Genomic DNA, 21,000 nt, shown 5'->3' on the forward strand with positions numbered 1-21,000 from the left:
CCACTGAGCCAAACCGGCCAGGGCTCCTCTCAGTTTTAAGGCTTTAAACTGGGTCTGTCTTAACAGTGTATTAAATGTCTCAAAGAACAGCCGGCCCGCGGACCAGAGAATCTTGGGTTCGGTTCCCGCTAAGGGTACGTACATCGGTTGCAGTTTGTCCCCAGCCTGGGTTGGGGTTGTGTGGGTGGCAGCCAGTTGATGTTTCTCTCTCTTCCTCCCTCTCTCCCTCCCGTTCTATCTGAAGATGAATGCAAACATGTCCTCAGGTGAGGATTTAAAAAAAAAAAAAGGGATTGATTGATTTTTTTTTTAGCTGATGTTTTAGAGAGGAAGGGAGAGAGAAAAATATTGATGTGAGAGAGAAACATGGATCAGCTGCCTCCTGCATGCCCCTCACTAGGGACCAAGCCTGCAACTCGGGCATGTGCCCTGACCCGGAATCAAACCAGCAAAGTCTCAGTCCATGGGACGATGTCCAGCCAACTGAGCCACACTGGCCAGGGTTACTGCAATGGTTTAATCCCTTTCTGCTTTTATCTTTGACTCTCTGCTCTCTATTCTCAACAGGAAAAGCTTCTATGCTGACAACTCTCCCACTGTTTCTCCTTTGTACTCAGAATAAAAGCCAAAGATCTTATGAGGTCTTGCCTGACCGATGACTGTGTCACCCCACCCCACTGACATATCCTATTGTCCTTCCCTTCTGAATTTCTTTCTCCAGAGTATTTATCACTGGTATCCTTAGGATTTATTTCATTTATTATATATCTCCTCTTAAATTTTAAGTCCCTGAAAACTACGATTTCAGTCTTTTGCTCACTATTACATCCCAGACCTGGGATTATCAGTGCTGAGCACCCAGTAAATGCTCTCTGAGTGGATCAATAGGCCCCAGGGTAAACTGATCTCTCTTCCTCTTACAAAATACCTGAAGATGGCAGAGCTGTCTGATAGGCCAGGAGAAGGCAGAGCATCTGATAGGCCAGGTGAGGGCGGAGCGTGTCTGATAGATCAGGAGAAGGCAGAGCCTCTGATAGGCCAGGAGAGGGCAGAGCATCTGATAGGGCAGGAGAGGGTAGAGCGTGTCTGATAGGCTGGCAGGCGGCAGAGGGGCGGAGCTCTGGTAGCTTGGCCCGAGTCTGCGGAGAAGCGCCCCCTCAGGGCCCCGCCCCCCTCCACCAGCACCCAGGAGCCCTCCTCGCAGGCTGCAGGCTGCGACCGCTTGGTTATTGTCGTTTCCACGGCCTGGCACTGTCCCTGGTGCTTTCCAGATGCATCAAGTATAAGTCCGCGGTCTTAATGCGGCCCGGTCATTCAACAGGGTCATAGGAAGGTCCTAAGACACATTTTGAGAGCCAAAAGGTACCTTCAGAACATCGTGAGCGCTCGGTTGTGTTCTTGGACGCTAGGAGAGGGTTCCGAATCCACAGCCACTCGGAATGCTGCCCCGGGTCCGTCGGCGCCCGCGCTCTGCGGCTCTGCGCCGGGACTCCTCTCCCCGCTCGGCCGGGGCCCTTCTTCCCTCGCCGCCTCTCTTCTGGTCCCCATCCCCGAAGCCGAAGGCGCCGGAGGGCAGGTCGCAGACCGGCGGGCAGCGTCAGCGCGGAGCAGGTCTGCCCTGCGCGTGTGGCTGCACCCGGGAGGGGGCGCTGGCCTGAGCCTGGGAGGGCGGCTCTGCGCCCGCGGCTCCGGCCAGGGGAACGGACTCCACTCCTTCCGCTGCAGCCAGCCGTCTGCCCACGGGCGAACGAGCCGAGCCGCCTCGCGCCCCGGACCCACAGCGCCCTCGGCCCGCGGAGGATGTCCCGGCAGGACCCCAGGTAAGCGGGCTGAGCCCGGGCCGCCGGCTAGGGCAAGCGCTGCTGCGGGACCGCGGGAGAAACATTTTCCTGTTCACCAAAAAGTCCTTCCCTATACATATGCATATTTAAATATAAATGCTAGTTTGTTATTGTTTGGACTGCATCTCCTCAGACTGAAAATTTTAAGTCCATTATCTACTCTCACCACTTCCAAGTGATCTACCTCCAAATATTTTGCTCCCATCTGCCTCTGGCCAGAAAGATAAGTGTTACTGGGCTTCAAGAAGCTGACAAAGCTTTATTTTCTATTTTCAGACTCTTAGAAACTTCTCAAGGATGAGGAGGCCCACATTATATAAAGTGACTTTGGGCTAGAATCAGATAATCTCAATAATTGAACCCTGGTTATCACATGCTGACTAGAAACTCTCAATGTCGGAAAAGTGTGTTCTCTGTTAACAATAGCTATCATTTACCAAATGCACTAACCAGTTTTACAGAGGGGAAATCAAAGGATCCCAGAAGAGAGATGACCTGCTTAACTAACAGAATGGCCAGGATTCAAAATCAGTTCTGATCGACCTTAAGTCTAAGAAACGTCAGTGTGTTTGAGAATGTGTCCGTGCAGCCCTAACAATGGGGGCAAGCCAGACAACAGGCCTTTGGTGGAAACTCTGAAGGGGCTACTTGGAGGCCCAGCTGAGAACCCCCTGCAACATACTGGGGCCCCGGGGGCAGAGCTGGCACTCGGCACCCTTCCCAGAAGCCCTTGCAGTGTCCTACCTTTATGACCATCTCCCTGTGGGGTTAAGGCAAGATGCTTCCGCCCTGGTGAGGGTAGTGTCCCTGAAGGAAGTGGCCATGCTTTCCTGGTCCTGGCCCCTAACCTGTCTCTGGAACCCGACCAGGGGAGGGAGGCACAACAGGTTGGCCACAGGGGCTGCTGGGGGAGGGGGGAGGCTGAGGAGAGGGGCCTCTGGCACCAGTGGGGCTGCCCGTGCTCTGCTCGGTTCCTGCCCTCCTGCCCACCTCGGTCCACCCCCACCCAGTGAGGTGTGCAGCCCTCTGCAGCCAGCCTCCTTCCCTGTGCCTGCGCCTGCCGCCCCTCACTCTGCACCTCCCTTGGCCTAGTGTCACAGCAAAACTCATCAATGGAGGCGTGGCAGGGCTCGTGGGGGTGACCTGTGTGTTCCCCATCGACTTGGCCAAGACTCGACTTCAGAACCAGCATGGGAAAGATATCTACAAAGGAATGTAGGTATTGGCGAGGAAGTGGGTAAGGAGAGGGGGCTCCCCGAGGAGAGATGGGGGCCTCACTCCTCTGTAGCCTCTTTAGAGAGTGTACAAGATTGGGGTGTGAGGAAGGGAGGTGGGCGAGATGGTCAGCAGCCACGAGCCAGCGCCAGCAGGATTAGAGCGTTAGGTGAAGGGAAGGGGTCATGGAGCAGCCTCCTGTTCACCACTAATTTCCTTCTCTGGCCTCCGCTTCTAGGATAGATTGCCTGACGAAGACAGCGAGGGCGGAAGGCTTTCTGGGCATGTACCAAGGTGGGCTCACCAGGTGTGCTGGGGGAAGCCTGGCTTAGACCAAGTGAGGACAGAGGGTGTGGCATAGGGGTGTCAGATTCTAGAAGTTTATAGGACATTTGGAAGTGGCGTTCTTTCTGTCTAGGAAATGGATGGGCTGAGCCTGGGCTACCAGGAAACCTTGGGCCACATTGCTCTTCACAGGCCCTCTTGTTCCTTGGTAGACGCGGGGGTAGTCACGGTGAGGTTGGGGGACCCCCCCAAGTACACCGAGCGGCCCAGGAGTGGTTACAGTGAGGTTGGGGGACGCCCACAAGTACACCGAGGGGCCCAGGAGTGGTTACGGTGAGGTTGGGGGACCCCCCCAGTACACCGAGGGGCCCAGGAATGGTTACGGTGAGGTTGGGGGACGCCCCCAAGTACACTGAGGGACCCAGGAATGGTTACGGTGAGGTTGGGGGACCCCCCCAGTACACCGAGGGGCCCAGGAGTGGTTACTGTGAGGTTGGGGGACGCCCCCAAGTACACTGAGGGGCCCAGGAGTCCTAAATTCTCTCTGGACTCAACCACTGCCTCCCTGTGTGGTGATGAAGGCAAGTGAGCCCCAAACCCCCGTTCTCCTTCCTGTCCTCTTTCAGGGCTGTCAGCGCGTCCACCCACCAACAGCACAAGAGGCTGCGGCTGCTGAGGACAGAGAATGGAAGGGCTCTGGGCTCCTAGAAAGGAGGTGCTGGGTGGCCCTTACCCGCACGGGTCCCGTCCCAGGGGGCACAGCCATGATTGTGCCCTGGGAAACGGGTAGAGCGGGGCTGAGGAGGAGCTGAGGAGCTGGTGCCCTTAGGAACAGAGTGAAAACCTCTGAGACCCACAGAGCCGCCAATGGGCCGGCCTAACACAGCAGAGAAGCTGACACCAGTGCTTGTCCCCCAGGGCCTTTATGTTGGTGCTTAATTTGGGAGACTGCTCACTTCTCATCAGAGATGGGCAGCATTAGCAAGGACAGATGTCCTAATAACTGAACTGACGAGTCCTTAAAGGAAATACATGCATTAAAACAGGAAAATGTGCCCAGCAGTGTGGCTCAGTGGTTGAGCATCGACCCTGCACCAAGAGCGCCAGTTGATTCCCGGTCAGGGCACATGTCCAGGTTGTGGGCCTGATCCCCAGTGGGGAGCGTGCAGGAGGCAGCCAGTTGATGTTCTCTCTCATCGATGTTTCTCTCTCTCTCTCTCTCTCCCTTCCTCTCTAACATTAATAAAGAAAAAGAATTTAAAAACAAATTTTTTTTTAATCCTCACTCGAGGACATTTTTTCATTTTTGGTTCAGATAGAGCAGGAGGGAGAGAGGATGAGAGAGAAAGAGAGAGAGAGAGAGAGAAACATCGATGTGAAAGGGACACATCGAGTGCGAGTGGCTGCCACCCACACAACCCCACTAGGGCCAGGGACAAAGTGCAACTGAGGTACAGGCCCTTAGCGAGAACCGAACCCAGGTCTCTCTGGACCGCAGGTCGATGCTTTAACCGCTGAGCCAAACCAGCCAGGGCAAGAATTTTTTTTTAAAGGAAAATGTAGTGGGAGGAGAGATGAACTCTTCTTGACGCTCCCCACCCCCACCCAAGAGGCCCCCTTTACACTAGAAACAACCTCTGAGAGTAGGATGCCTACGTGAGCGGCATGTTCTGGGCATTGGGACATCTGATGGTCTTAGCTCCTCATCTTTGCTGTTTACTCCCAGGAGCTGCCGTGAACCTCACCTTGGTCACTCCAGAGAAGGCCATCAAGCTGGCAGCCAATGACTTTTTCCGGCAGTTGCTCATGGAAGATGGGTACGGCCAGGTGCGGGCTGGGGATGGAAATTCTTCACTGCGTGTCTTTTTTTTGTTTTTTATTTTTTGGAAGATAGCAGGCAGAGGATTGCAACTCTGCCTCATTTTACTTGTGTGTGTATATATAAATATGTACCACAAATGGCTGAGGGTTAATGTGGATTCTGGTAGATGGAAAGTAAAGGGAGAAAATGAGCTGGTGTAATTTGGAAATGATAGAACATATAGAATATATATACATCAACTAGGATGAATATTGTTTGAGTTTAATTGGCATACAGCACTGTATAAGTTTAAAGTGTATAACAATTACTTCATACACATATATTATGAAATAGAGTTACAGAAATTATTTTTTTTTTTGTGATGAGAACTTTTAGGATCTACTCTCTTAGCAACTTTCAAATTCACCACACAGTGGTGTTAACCAGAGTCACCACCTGTACACCACTCCCCAGGACTTATTGTAACTGGAATTTTGTGCCTGTTGATCTCCTTCACCCAGTTCCTTTCCTCCACCCTCATACCAAAAATTTGATCTCTTTTGCTATGAGTTTGTTTCCAACCTGAGTCTTGGCTATTGTAAATAATGTTGCAGTGAACATGGGGGAACGGATGTCTCTTCAACATAGTGATTTTGTTTCCTTTGGATATTTACCCAGAAGTGGAATTACGGGATAATATGGTAGTTATATTTTTAATTTTTTTTATCTTCATCCGAGGACATTTTTCCATTTTTTGTACAGACAGAGTGGGAGGGAGAGAGAGGAAGAGAGAGAGAGGGAAACATCGACGTAAAAGGGACACATCGAGTGGCTGCCACCCGCACGACCAACCAGGGCCGGGGACAAACTGCAACCGAGGTACGTGCCCTTAGCGGAAACCGAACCCGGGACTCTCCGGACCGCAGGCCGACGCTCCAACCGCTGAGCCAAACCGGCCAGGGCATATTTTTAATTTTGAAAAAACTTTTATTGTTGAAAATATTACAGATGTTCCCCCCTTTCCGCTCCCCCATTGACACCCTCCTCCCTGTTCCCACCCCCCTCCTGCTTTCCCCAAACTATTGTCTGTGTCCATTGGTTATGTCTATATGCATATAAGCTCTTTGGTCGATCTCTTTCCATCCCTCCCACCCCTTTCCTTCCGAGATTTGTCAGTCTGTTCCCTGCTTCCATGTCTCTAGAGCTATTTTGATCGTCAGCTTATTTTGTTCATGATGTTCCATAAATGAGTGAGATCATGTGGTATTTGTCTTTCTCTCACTGGCTTATTTTGCTCAGCATAATACTCTCCAGGTCCCTCCATGTCATCTCAAAGGGTAAGAGATCTCTTTTTCTTACAGCTGCATAGTACTCCATTGTGTACATGTACCACAGCTTTTTGATCCATTCATCTACTGATGGGCACTTGGGCTGTTTCCAGATCTTATTTATTTATTTATTTATTTATTTTTTTATCCTCACCTGCGGACATTTTTCCATTTTTTGTTCAGATAGAGTGGGAGGGAGAGAGAAGAAGAGAGACAGAAACATCGACGTGAAAGGGACACATCGAGTGGCTGCCACCCGCACGACCAACCAGGGCCGGGGACAAACTGCAACCGAGGCACATGCCCTTAGCGGGAACCGAACCCAGGTCTCTCTGGACCGCAGGTCGACGCTCTAACCACTGAGCCAAACCGGCCAGGGTTGTTTCCAGATCTTAGCTATTGTAAATAGTGCTGCTGTGAGCATAGGGGTGCGTGTATTCTTTCTGATTGGTGTTTTAGGCTTCTTAGGATATATTCCTACAAGTGGGATCACTGGGTCAAATGGCAGTTCCATTTTTAATTTTTTGAGGAAGCTGTTTTCCATTGTGGCTGCACCAGTCTACATTCCCACCAGCAGTGTACCAGAGTCTCCTTTTCTCCACATCCTCGCCAGCACTTGTTTGATGATTTGTTGATGGCGGCCATTCTGGCAGGTGTGAGGTGATACATTATGGTCCTTTTAATTTGCATCTCTCTGATGATTAGTGAGGTTGAGCATTTCTTCATATGTCTCTTGGCCATTTGTATGTCCTTTTTGGAGAAGTATCTATTCAGGTCCTCTGCCCATTTTAATTGGATTATCTATCTTCCTTTTGTTGAGTGGTATGTGTACTCTATATATTTTTTATATGAACCCCTTATCAGATGTATCATTGGCAAATATGTTCTCCCACAGAGTGGGTTCCCTTTTCATTTTGATGCTGATTTTTTTGCTGTGCAGAAGCATTTTAGTTTGATATAGTCCCATTTATTAATTTTTCCTTTGTTTCTCTTGCGCTAGACAATGTTTCAGTGAGAATTCTACTATGTATGATGTCTGAAATTTTGCTGCTAATATTTTCTTCTAGGATTTTTATGGTTTCATGACTTAACATTTAAGTTGTTTATCTATTTTGAGTTTATTCTTGTGTATGATTTAAGTTGGTGGTCTAGTTTCATTTTTTTTTTTTTTTTGCATGTACCTGTCCAATTTTCTCAACACCATTTATTGAAGAGACTGTCTTTTCTCCATTGTATGCTCTTACCTCCTTTGTCGAATATTAATTGTGCATATTGTCTTGGGTCAATTTCTGGATTCTCTATTCTGTTCCATTGATCTATATGCCTGTTCTTGTGTCAGTACCAGGCTGTTTTGATTACCGTGGCTCTGTAGTATAACCTGATATCCAGTATTGTGATCCCTCCCACTTTGTTCTTTCATATAAAGATTGTTGTGGCTATTCAGGGTCTTTTTTAAATTCCATATAAACTTTTGGAGTATTTGTTCTAGATCTGTGAAATATGCCATTGGTACTTTAATAAGGATTGCATTGGATCTATAGATTGCTTTGGGTACTATGAACATTTTAATGATGTTGAGTCTCCCAATCCATGAACATGGTATATGCTTCCACTTTTTTATATTTTCCTCTGTTTCTTTTTACAATGTCCTATAATTTTCTGAACAAGTCTTTTACCTCCTTGGTTAAGTTTATTCCAAAGTATCCTATTTTTATTGTTGTTGTTGCAATGTTAAGTGGGATTTTTTTTTAGTTTCCCTTTCTGAGTGCTCATTATTGGTGTTGTTACTTCTCCTCTTTCATTTATTTATTTTTTTTTCTTTTTTTTTTTTTTATCCTCACCCGAGGACATTTTTCCATTTTTTGTTCATATAGAGCGGGAGAGAGAGAGAGGAAGAGAGAGAGAGAGAGAAACATCGATGTGAAGGGACACATCGAGTGGCTGCCACCCGCACGACCAACCAGGGCCGGGGACAAACTGCAACCGAGGTACATGCCCTTAGCGGGAACCGAACCCGGGTCTCTCTGTACCGCAGGCCGACGCTCCAACCGCTGAGCCAAACCGGCCAGGGCTCCTCTTTTATTTTTTATTTTGTTTATTTGGATTCTCTCTCTTTGTGTCTTGGTGAATCTGGCTAAAGGTTCATCAATCTTGTTTATCTTTTCAAAGAACCAGCTCTTTGTTTCATTGATTTTTTAAATTGTTTTTTAGTGTCTATGTCATGTGTCTCCACTCTGACCTTTACTATTTATTTCCTTCTATTTTCTCTAGGTTTTTCTTTTTGTTTACTTTCTAGTTCTTTTAGTTGTAGAGTTAGATAGTCTATTCGAATTTTTTTTTGTTTCTTGAGGTAGGTCTATAATGCTATGAACTTCTCTCTCAGGACTGCTTTTGCTGCATCCCATAGATTTGGTGGTGGTGTGTGTTGATTTTCATTGATTTACAGGAAGTTTTTTTATTTCTTCTTGATCTCCTTAGTATCCTATTCATTGTTTAATGACATGCTATTTAGCCTCCATGTATTTGAATGTTTTTATTAATTTCTAGTTTCATGCCATTGTGATCTGAGAAGATGCTTGATATTTCAGTCTTCTTAAACTTGTAGAGACTTAGTTTGTGTCCTAACATGTGGTCTATCTTTGAGAATGGCCTATGTGCACTTGGGAAGAATGTGTATTCTTCAGTTTTGGGGTGCTAATTCTTAAATATCTATTAAATCCATGTAATCTGGTGCATTGTTTAGGGTCTCTGTTTTCTTGTTAGTTTTTGGTCTAGAGGGTCTATTCAGTGATGTCAGTGGGGTGTTGAAGTCCCCTACTATGATTGTATTGCTGTCAATTTCTCCCTTGAAGTCCTCCAGAAGTTTTAAAATATATTTTGGTACTCCTATATTGGGTGCATATGTTTACCAAGGTTATATCCTCTTGTTGGATCGATCCTTTTACTATTATGTAGTGGCCTTCTTTGTGTCTAGTTGTGGCCTTCATTTTGAAATCTATTTTATCAGATTTGAGTATTGGTACCCCAGCTTTTTTGTTGTTGTTTTTTCATTTCTATTTGCTTTGAAAAATTTTTTCCATCCCTTCACTTTCAACCAGTCTTTTGTTCTGAGGTGGGTCTCTTGTGGACAACTTATATATGGGTCATGCTTTCTTTCCATTCAGCTACTCTGTGTATTTTGATTAGAGCATTTAATCCATTTACATTTAAGGTTATTACTGACGTGTACTTATTTATTGCCATTTTAATTCATTGCCATTCTCTATTTCTTCTGCTTATTCCAGCAATCCCTTTAGCATTTCTTGCAGTGCTGGTTTGGTGGTAATATATTCCCTTAGTCTTTTTTTTTGGGGGGGGGGGTCTGACAAGTTCTTTATTTCCCCTTCTATTTTGAGTGATAACCGTGCTGCATAGAGTAGTCTTGGATTCAGATCCTTGTTTTTCATTACCTTGAATGCTTCATGCCATTTCCTTCTGGCCTGTAGTGTTTCTATTGAGAAATCAGCTTATAGTCTTATGAGGGCTTCTTTGTAGGTAACCTGTTGTTTTTCTCTTGCTGCCTTTAAGAATCTCTCTGTCTTCAATTTTTGGCATTTTAATTATGATGTGTCTTGGCATGGGCTTCTTTGGGTTCCTCTTGCTTGGGACTCTGTGCTTCCTGAACTTGTATGCCTTTTTCCTTCACCAAGTTAGGGAAATTTTCTGTCACTGTTTCTTCAAATAGATTCTCTATCCCTTGCTCACTGTCTTATTCTTCTGGTAATCCTATGATGTGGATATTGTTATGTTTCATATTGTCCCACAACTCTCTTAAACTGTCTTTCTGTTTTTTTTGTTTTTTGTTTTTGTTCAGGTAGAGTGGGAGTGGGAGAGAGGAAGAGAGAGAGAAACATCGATGTGAAAGGGACACATCGAGCGGCTGCCACCCACACAACCAACCAGGGCCGGGGACAAACTGCAACCGAGGTACATGCCCTTAGCGGGAACCGAACCCGGGTCTCTCGGGACCGCAGGCCGACGCTCTAACCGCTGAGCCAAACCGGCCAGGGCTGTCTTTCTGTTTTTTAACTGTTTTTTTGGTTTTTGGTTCTCTGATTGATGGCTCTTTTTCTACCCTGTTTTCTAATTTGCTGATCTGATCCTCAAATTTTTCTAATCTGCTGGTTATTCCTTCCAATGTGTTCTTTATTTCTGTTATGTTGTTCTTGATTTCCAATTGGTAGTTTCTCATTGTTTCTATATCTTTTTTTTATGCTGTTGAGCATCTTCATAATCATTACTTTGAACTCTATATCTGATAACTTGCTTATCTCCATTTCATTTAGCCCTTCTTCTGGAAAATTCTCTAGTTCTTTCATTTGGGATTTATTTTTCTTTCACCATTTTGGTTGTCTCAGCAGGGTGTGGAGCCTGCCAAAATCTCCCTGTGAATACCAATGTTTCACAGATTGTGGGTCCCTCTTCTGGGTTTGGATGTTTATGGAAGGAACCAAGCTGAACACCAATATCTGGTCTTATTCTTCTGGCTTATTCTTCTGGTAGAGTTGCAGACCAGGGAAAGATTCAAATATCCCAGAGATCCACCTTTGCCTGCAGGCTGATTGTTAGTCTCAGTCACTTAATGAGTCTTCTGCTTGAGTAATCTTCCTCACAGCAGGCAAAGTAAGAGGATTTCCAGTGGGTGAGGCAACTGCTTCCACCAGACTAAAGCTGCTTTGAGAGGAAAATTCTGCCTGAAGAAAATGGTTTCTGCAACATAGGTTAGTGACTCAGCACAGGGGCTGAGGCAGCTGCCTTCACGACTCAGAGCCCTGAAATCCAACGACCATAAGCTGGGCCCAAGACTCAAAGTGCCCAGACTCATCTCTGCCTGCAGGCTGGCTGGTAGTCTCTGACAGTTAATGAGCCTCAGGTTGCACTTCTCCCAGCTGGGCGGGGTTAAATTCCAAAGGGTGGGGCAGTTGTTCCCCACTCCCACCTGGGCTAAAGCCACGCTGATGGGAAAAGACTACCTGAGAAAAATGGTTTCTGTAGCATGAGGGAATGACTCAGCATAGGGCTCCTGATGACCTCTTTCCCAGCTCTCTCCCCACTGCCAGGAACCTTTGACTCTCCTCACACAGCTCCAGTCCAGTCCACCTTCCCTCTGCCAGAACCCAAGGTAGTGGCTGTAGCTGTAATTTAGTGTGCTGGCCTTCAGGTGGGCGTCTGTGTTCCCAGCGCCTCTGCCTGCCAGACAGAACCTCTGCTTTGGTGTTTTTCACAGCCAGGTGTTATGTGGGTGCCTTTCCCTGTTCCACTACTCTGTGCTGGGGAGCCTGCTTGGGGTTTAAACCCCCAATTTCTTTTTATTTTATTTTTGTTACAGATGTTTCTCCTTTTTTACCCCATTGACACCCTCCTCCCTATGCCCCCCGCCCCATCCCTGGCTTTGTTGTCCATGTCCATTGGTTATGTGTACATGCATATAAGTTCTGTGGTTTATCTCTTCCCTCCCCCACCACCCCCTCTTCTGAGGGTTGTCAGTCTGTACCCTACTTCCATGTTTCTGGGTCTACCCTGTTCCTCAGACTGTTATGTTCATTATATTCCACAAATAAGTGAGATCATGTGGTATTTGTCTTTTTCTGCTTGGCTTCTTTCACTTAGGATAATACTTTCCAGGTCCCTCCATGTCGTCTCAAAGGATAAGAGATCTTTCTTTCTTACAGCTGAATAGTACTCCACTGGGTATATGTACCACAGCTTTTTTATCCATTCGTCTACTGATGGACATTTGGGCTGTTTCCAGATCTTAGCTATTGTAAATAGTGCTGCTATGAACATGGGGTACATATATTTTCTCTGATTGGTGTTTCAGGCTTCTTAGGGTATATTCCTAGAAGAGGGATCACTGGGTCAAATGGAAGTTAAATTTTTAATTTTTTGAGGTAACACCATATTGTTTTCCATAGTGGCTGCACTAATCTGCATTCCCACCAGCAGTGTACTAGAGTCCCCTTTTCTCTACACCCTTGCCAACACTTGTTGTTTGATGATTTGTTGATGGCGGCCATTCTGACAGGTGTGAGGTGATACCTCATTGTTGTTTTAATTTGCATCTCTCTGATGATTAGTGATGTTGAGCATTTCTTCATATGTCTCTTGGCCATTTGTATGTCCTGTTTGGAGAGGTGTCTATTCAGCTCCTCTGCCCATTTTTTTTCATCCTCACCCGAGGACATTGTTCCTTTTTGTTGTTGTTGTTGTTCAGATAGAGTGGGGGAGAGAGAGAGAGAGAGAGAGAAAGAAAGAGAAACATCAACATGAAAGGGACACATCGTGTGATTGCCACCCACACAACCCAATCAGGGGTGGGACAAACTGCAACCGAGGTACATGCCCTTAGTGGGAACCGAACCCAGGTCTCTCTGGACCGCAGGCTGAAGCTCTAACCACTGAGCAAAACCGGCCAGGGCTCCTCTGCCCATTTTTTAATGGGGTTCTTTGTCTTCCTTTTGTTGAGTTGTATGAGTACTCTATATATTTTGGAAATTAACCCCTTATCTGATATATCATTGACAATGATGCTCTCCCATACAGTGGGTAGCCTTTCTATTTTGATGGTGGTTTCTTTTGCTGTGCAGAAGCTTTTTAGTTTGATGTAGTCCCGTGTGTTCATTTTCTCCTTTGTTTCTGTTGCCTTAGGTGATTAAACCCTCAATTTCTTAGGGGGCACTTCTCACTGCTCAGAGAGCCCTCAGCTGCTGCCTGAAGGAGCCCAGCCAGCACTCTCATGCCTCCACACCTCCTACCAGTCTCAATTTGGGGTCCTCTTTATGTCCCTGGTTATAAGTGTTCTCTCCAGCTGCTCTTCAGTTGGTTATTCCAGATGACCTTTTTTTTATTTTAGTTTTAATTCCACTCTGGTCCTGGGAGATGGTCAGTGAAGCTTCCATTCACTCCACTGTCATTTTCCCTTTGTGCCAACCATATTTAAAATTTTTTAATGAAACCCCAGACTGTTCCTTATAGTGGCTGCACCATTGTGCAATTCCACCAGCAGTGCATGAGGGTTCCTTCTTCTTCACAGATTCACCAGCCTTTATCATCACTTGTCTTTTGGATGACATTCTAACAGATGTGAGGTGATCTCATTATGGTTTTGACTTGCATTTCACTGATGATTAGTGATGTTGAGCACCTTTTCATGTATCTGCTGGCAACTTCAATATTTTCTTTGAAAAAATGCCTACCCAGATCCTTTGATAATTTTTAACTTAACTATTTGTTGTTGTTGGGTTTTTTTTGTTTGTTTTTCTTTTGTTTTGCTATCAAGTTGTATAAGTTCTTTATATATTTTGAATATTAACCCCTTATCAGATGTATGATTAACAAATATTTTCTGTTATTTTCCATAGGTTGACTTTTCATTCTGTTGCTGTTTCCTTTGCTGTGTAGCTTCTGTTTGATGTAGTCCTATTTACTGATTTTTGCTTTTGTTGCTTGTGTTTTTAAAAATTTTTTCTCTTTTAAATATTTTTTCTTTATTGATTTTAGAGACTGGAAGGAAGAGAGATAGAAACATTGATGAGAGAGAACACCGATTGGCTACCTCCTGCATGCCTCCCACTGGGGATCTGGCCCACAACCTGGGCATGTGCCCCAACTGGGAATTGAACCGGCGACCTCTTGCTGCATGGGTCAATGCTCAACCACTGAGCCACACCGGCTGGGCTGTGCTTTTAGGTTGACCTATGTCAAGGAGCTTTTCCCCTGTTTCTTTCTAGTTTTATGATTTCAGGTCTTACATTTAAGTCTTTGATCCATTTCAAATTAGATTTTGTGTTTTCTAAGATAGGGCTCTCGTTTCATCCCTTTACATGTGAATACCCAGTTTTTCAAGCAGCATTTATTGAAGAGACTGTCTTCACTGACAGTTCTTGGCTCTTTTGTCACATGTTAGTTGAGAAGGGGTGTATTTCTGGGCTCCCAATTCTGTTCCATTGATTATGAGCCTTTTTTTATGCTGATAAATTTTTTGAAAATTTATTTTTATTATTATTATTTTTTTTCAACTTTCCCAGTCCCCCTCTCCCCACCCCTCCCCACCCCTCCGCGGCTGCTGCTCGGCACGCAAAAAACGAAAATTTATTTTTAGAGAGAAAGAGAAACATTGGTTTATTGTTCTACTTATTTATGCATTCATTGACTGATTCTTATATGTGCCCTGACTGGGGATCAAACCTGCACTCAGTGTAGCAGGACGACACTAACCAACTGAGCTACCTGGCCAGGGCTATGCTGATGAATTTTTAAAAGTCAACCCCAAGTAGTTTTGTTTTCTTTCTGCTTCCCATTGTCTTAGTGATGTTGCTTAAGGGATCGGGAACAGTCAGGTTCCTACAGTGGGTATTTTCACTGCACCAGTTTCAACTTCCATGCAACTTCCGTGCTACCTTTGTGGCGACCTGTTTTAAATTTAGGGTTATATCTTCAAGGAGACTGAGCCTGAAGGCCAAGTAATTCTTTACTTAGCTGGGTGAGTGGCAATGGGAAGAAGGCTAAATACCATGCATGAAAAGTCCTAACCACTGGCCAAGGTGGGACAGGAGGGCTGGCCTGTGACAGGGATACCAACTCCTGGTCCCACAGGACGCAGCAGAATCTGAAGATGGAGATGCTAGCTGGATGTGGAGCTGGAATGTGCCAGGTGGTGGTTACCTGTCCCATGGAAATGCTCAAGATTCAGCTGCAGGATGCTGGGCGCTTGGGTGAGGCCTATCCCAACTTCACATGGAATTAATTAAGGGCCATGGTCAGAATAGATTTTTTCCACATCTTCACTCATTTGCTAATCTGTGTGATCCAATCAGCTTTCTAGGTCAGCAGACGTCTTTTTTTTAATCCTCACCCGAGGACATTTTTGCATTCATCTTCAGATAGAGCGAGAGGGAGAGAGGGAGGAGGTGAGAGAGAAGCATCAATGTGAGAGACACATTGACTGCTTGCTACCCACATGACCCCAACCAGGGCTGGGGACAAACTGTAACCGAGGTATGTGCCCTTAGTGGGAACCAAACCCGGGAATCTCTGGTCTGTGGGCCAACATTCTAAATGCTGAGCCAAACCAGCCAGGGCAGCAGACATCTTTTATGGTTACTACTCTTGATCTCAGCACTTGCAGATCTAGAACAAATAGCAGAGATGAAAAATCTTGATTTGGGAAGGACAGAGAACTCACCCTAATATCTCTATTATATTGCCTTGACATTTAGGCTTGATTTTCTAAAGATTTTAGGAAATGTCAATGGCCTACTCATGAATACTTGCCAATGGAAGCTTTACTATGCTGTACTGTGTTATGCTACGAACTGGGCTTTATTGGGAAGGTATAAAAAGGGAGAAGAGGACCATTTCTATTTTTTTGGCTTTCTCTAAAGTTTGGTCCTTTGCTAAAATCTGGTCCTCACAAAAATATAGAGTGATGTAGGTACCAAAGCATATAGTAAGAGCATAGGTTGGCCATTTAATGGAAGGAGGCCAACCCTGGCAGGGTGGGACACAGGGCCCAACCACAACATCTGAAATTAATAAGCCAACATGCCATGTGCCCAACAGAGCACCTGGCAAGGTCTCCCATAGATGTGGGTGCCCTTCCCCTTCTGCAGCCAGCCACCCATGCGCCCTGCTCAGGTGGGCCGGGCCAGCCGGCAGAACGGCAGAGAGAACCAGTTCAGGCACTGGGAAGCCCTCACTGCTTGCTCTGCAGAGTAAAAGGCTTTGTACCATTTTGTTTTTCAACTTGGATAAGAAGTCTCAGTATCCTTAAAACATTTTAAAGAGGAGAAAGACAGGATATAGGCGAATCACGTGCACCTAAAAGACATGGGTAAAACAACATTCATTGATTAGACTGCCTGAGGCCTGTGGCCCCAGATTACCAGCGTAAGAAAATATGTCGTCACTAGCTTCTTCTGATGAAATTCTGCCCTGCTGAATATGAAATAGCTTCCTTTCAACAAAAATATATAATCTATGCAAAGCTACCCAAACATTGAGCATTAAGAGAATCAATATTCCATTTCGGTGAATTGAATCCTGTGGTCATTAATGGGACTCCACCACATTTGAAATGCTTGTATTTAATACGCTCAGAAAAAAATAATTACATTCTAGTAGATGTTTAATTCATTATATTATGAGCTCTGCCTTATTCAACTAAAATGAGTTGACATCTCAAGAATCAAATTCTATAAAATGATGCAGGGAATAAAGGACATGTCCACCCAATCTTAGAATACTAAGCCCTGGCTGGTTTGCTCAGCGGTTAGAGCGTCGGCCTGCGGACCAGAGAGACCTGGGTTCGGTTCCCGCTAAGGGCACGTACCTCGGTTGCAGTTTGTCCCCGGCCCTGGTTGGTCGTGCTGGTGGCAGCCACTCGATGTGTCCCTTTCACATTGATGTTTCTCTCTCTCTCTTCCTCTCTCTCCCTCCCGCTCTATCTGAACAAAAAATGGAAAAATGTCCTCGGGTGAGGATAAAAAAAAAGAATACTAAGGAGATACGTTATTCTAATCCATTTTTAAATTGAGAGAGGAGAGAGAGAAACATCCATCAGCTGCCCCCAGGGGTCAGGGAATCAGACAGCCGTTTGGTGTGCAGAACGACGCTCCAGTCCACTGAGCAGTACTGCCCAGAGCTGAAGGAGATCGTTTTTAAATGAAAGAATTTGCTCCTTTCCACACCAGGCCGAAACTATGCAGGATTCCCCTGTCCCAAAGTGACGAGAGGGTGAAACTACGTACATAGGTTTAGAGATGGTAGAAACAGAAGACAGACTGGAAACAGGAGGAGGGACTGGCGGGGGGGGGGGGGGGACATGCTTCCACAGCTTCCCAGACAGAGCCGAGAAGGATGGCTATGTTCTGGGCAAGCGCCCTGTGCAGCAGGGACAGCTCGTTAAACAGTATACATCTTATAACGTTTATTTGGAGGCAAAAATTAATGTTCTAAAATAAGGACAGTCCCCAGAACCCTAGTGGCTGCTCACCTTGTCTGAGCTGTCCGAGCTAGGGACTGGGAGCCACACGTGTGCTGGCAGCGTGCTGGGCCTGGGCTGTGACAGGCCTGTCCCCTCCCCGTCAGCAGTCCGCCGGGGCTGTGACGGGCCTGTCCCCTCCCCGTCAGCAGTCCGCCGGGGCTGTGACGGGCCTATCCCCTCCCCGTCAGCAGTCCGCCGGGGCTGTGACGGGAGCCTGTCCCCTCCCCGTCAGCAGTCCGCCGGGGCTGTGACGGGCCTGTCCCCTCCCCGTCAGCAGTCCGCCGGGGCTGTGACGGGCCTGTCCCCTCCCCGTCAGCAGTCCGCCGGGGCTGTGACGGGAGCCTGTCCCCTCCCCGTCAGCAGTCCGCCGGGGCTGTGACGGGCCTGTCCCCTCCCCGTCAGCAGTCCGCCGGGGCTGTGACGGAGCCTGTCCCCTCCCCGTCAGCAGTCCGCCGGGGCTGTGACGGGCCTGTCCCCTCCCCGTCAGCAGTCCGCCGGGGCTGTGACGGGAGCCTGTCCCCTCCCCGTCAGCAGTCCGCCGGGGCTGTGACGGGCCTGTCCTCTCCCCGTCAGCAGTCCGCCAGGGCTCGGCCCCAGCACCCTCCTCCCCCAGGCCCTGCACCATTGGCTCGGCTCCCACCCACAAGCGGCCCTCTGCCACCCTCATTGCCTGGGAGCTGCTTCACACCCAGGGCCTGGCTGGTCTCTATAGGGGCTTGGGAGCGACTCTCCTCAGGTGAGTTCTTCCCAGAATATTCAGACTATCTCTGTGCTTCGTATTTTGTCCAGGATTAGGCAGGGCTGCACACATGGGTACCTACACGACTGTTAGGCCCCTTCTCCAGTGACCAGGCCCACGTTACTGGGCATTCTGTGGCCCAAAGGCACCTAGAATGTCCTGTGTACAAAAGACTGTCTCTAAGTAAATGAGTACATATATCTCCTCATTTGACTTTGCTACTTGGCCCAAATCCTTAAAGTTGATCAGAAGTGTCCTATGCCAGGGGTTAGTTTTCTTCTTCTTCTTTTTAATCCTCACCTGAGGACATTTTGCATTTAATAGCACATTAGGGGGAGAGGGGAGAGAGAGAAACATTGATGTGAGAGAGACACATCGAGTGGCTGCCACCCGCATGACCCAACCAGGGCCGGGGACAAACCACAACCGAGGTACATGCCCTCAGCGAGAACCGAACCCAGGTCTCTCTGGACCGCAGGCCAACGCTCTAACTGCTGAGCCAAACCGGCCAGGGCTCCTTTTCTTTTTTTAAAGAGGGAGTTAATCTTTAAAATTTTTCACTGATTGATCTGAGAGAAACATCAATTTGTTGTTCCACTTTTTTGTGTATGTGCCCTGACCAGGGTTGGAACCTACAGCCCTGGAGTATCGAGATGATGCTCTAACCAGCTGAACTACCCGACCAGCGCAGGGGTTAATTTTCTATTCCCTGGGCAACAAATGAACTTCACCTTCCTGCCCGTCCCATACCCTCAAAACTTAGCTTATGCTCCTCACCAGGAACTCGCTCAGCGTCCTCTCCCGGCAGCCTGTGTCCCCTTCAGAGCTGCCACCAGTCATTGGGTCTGCGCCTGGCTCTTCACTAGGTTGCAGGTGCTCGGAGGGCGGAAGGAATGAGCCAGGATGGTGGGGGAAGGCGAGTCAAGCTGATCTCTATGCTATCACCCCACATTATCATGGGTGCCAGGGCAGGAGGGCGGAGCTGTGGGCCTCTCTGCCCCCTGCAGCTCACGGGCTGGCTGTGACTTTGGGCAGCAGCCCCGAGCGGCACATGGCTGCTTCTCTTCCTCCCTGCAGAGATATCCCATTCTCCGTCATCTACTTCCCCCTGTTTGCCAACCTCAACCACCTCGGGCTCAACGAGCTCACCGGGAAGGCTTCCTTCGCTCACTCCTTTGTGTCAGGCTGTGCTGCAGGCTCCGTGGCAGCCATCGCAGTAACGCCCCTGGATGGTGAGTGTGTAGAGATGCAAGGGCTTTAGTGTTGACTTGCTTTACAGACTCGTCACCTGCATAGTCATTCATAGGGTAAGTAGTAATTCTGTACTTTTAGGATAGAGGTGAAACAGCCCAACCTAAAATTCTTGGGTTATATAGCCTGTGGCCAGTCAGGTCTGCCCAGAAAGTGGGGTCAAGGAGACCTTCACTTTCTCTCGTCACTGACAAATCCCTACTTTCTAGGTGCTGACTTCACTAGCTTTTGTCCCCAGGTAGAGTTGTGAGCATCAGCTGTGAATGTTGCTGGTGCTTTAGAATCGAAGGCTGAAGGCAGGCGCACAGAGCAGACAGTGCTCCCCTCAGGAGGCAGCGGCGGCTCCTCTAGCAGGCGGGCTGTCCACAGCCCGAGGAACTGAAGGACCAGTTTCTCATTCCTGTTTTAGACACGAGCCCAGAGGGGCAGCTCCCACACTCCAGATGCCCAGGCAGAGGCGGCCTCAGGACTGTTTTGTGTGCTGGCTACGGAAGGAAGCCTGGCCACTTAATGTTAAGAGAATACCCAAAGGAAAACGTTCCCTACTTATTTTACCTTTTGCTTTAGTTCTGAAAACTCGAATCCAAACCCTCAAGAAAGGCCTGGGTGAGGACAGCTACAGTGGGATCACTGACTGTGCCAGGTGAGGCCCCTGTCCCTGCACAGATGTGGGGTCAGTCCCTCTGGAGGGTGTCCACCCAGCCCCGACCTAGAGGACAGGTTAGCGCTGCACGACACCAAGCTCTGCGTCTCACTCCCCTTCCCTTCCCCCTCCACAAAAGCAGGGTGTGCTGGGAGCTTTGTTCTTCTTTGCATCCCCAAGGCATCCTTCCCCCAAAGTAGCACCTTGAACCCACTTTTCACAGCCTGGACCCAATGCTTAGTAACCCAAGTGCTCCCACATTCCTGGGATCTGGTGTTGCTGTGGAAAGTGACATCTACCAAAAGGAAGGATGTACACGGCCTGTTGCAGAGGATGTCCCTGAGCACTGCGCATAGTGTACTTCTGCCACTCAGTTCACAGGGCTCTTCTTCCTCCCCAGGAAACTCTGGATTCAGGAGGGACCATCTGCCTTCGTTAAAGGAGCAGGCTGCCGGGCCCTGGTCATCGCCCCTCTCTTTGGGATTGCCCAAGGCGTCTACTTCATTGGTATTGGAGAGCGCATCTTAAAGTGCTTCGAGTAGACCCAGCTGGAGCTCAGGACCCTTCACTGGCTGCCAACTATCCAGCCCACCTGATCTAGAGGGGGAGGGCAGGCTGGCCCAGCACACTGTGTTCTGTGCTCTAAGTTGTAGAGCTGCTACCTGTCTCAGAAGAAACCACCTTATTCTAATGCGAGCTGGCTACAGCCCTATTCTCCCTTCAGTGACCTAGCCACCTACCTTTCAACAACAAAAACAGCACATGCTTGGTTGTATTAATTGTAGGGTCTTAATGAGACAGGATAGGAGGGCTGTTTCTGCATTTTACATCTCTAGTTCACACTTAAGCTGTTTCCTGGAGTCAGTTGAAGGCC

The 21,000-nt window shown here is 47.6% G+C and overlaps 1 protein-coding gene across 2 annotated transcripts; it reads left to right on the forward strand.

Annotated features, from left to right (window-relative positions):
- Positions 1–1,711: 1,711 nt before the first annotated feature.
- Positions 1,712–20,852, forward strand: SLC25A18 (solute carrier family 25 member 18). 2 transcript variants are annotated; one of them, XM_036252126.1, is made up of 9 exons: positions 1,712–1,820; positions 2,934–3,056; positions 3,295–3,350; positions 5,068–5,158; positions 15,105–15,223; positions 18,067–18,229; positions 19,310–19,464; positions 20,051–20,126; positions 20,527–20,852. In XM_036252126.1, the coding sequence occupies exons 1-9, from the start codon at positions 1,801–1,803 to the stop codon at positions 20,666–20,668; spliced, it is 945 nt and encodes a 314-aa protein (XP_036108019.1). In that variant the 5' UTR covers positions 1,712–1,800; the 3' UTR covers positions 20,669–20,852. The 2 variants fall into 2 exon arrangements, with proteins under 2 accessions (XP_036108019.1, XP_036108020.1); XM_036252127.1 differs by having other exon boundaries at positions 18,070–18,229.
- The last annotated feature ends 148 nt before the right edge of the window (positions 20,853–21,000 follow it).

Source organism: Molossus molossus, unplaced genomic scaffold, assembly GCF_014108415.1.
Source record: "Molossus molossus isolate mMolMol1 unplaced genomic scaffold, mMolMol1.p scaffold_m16_p_10, whole genome shotgun sequence".
Lineage (NCBI taxonomy): Eukaryota > Metazoa > Chordata > Mammalia > Chiroptera > Molossidae > Molossus > Molossus molossus.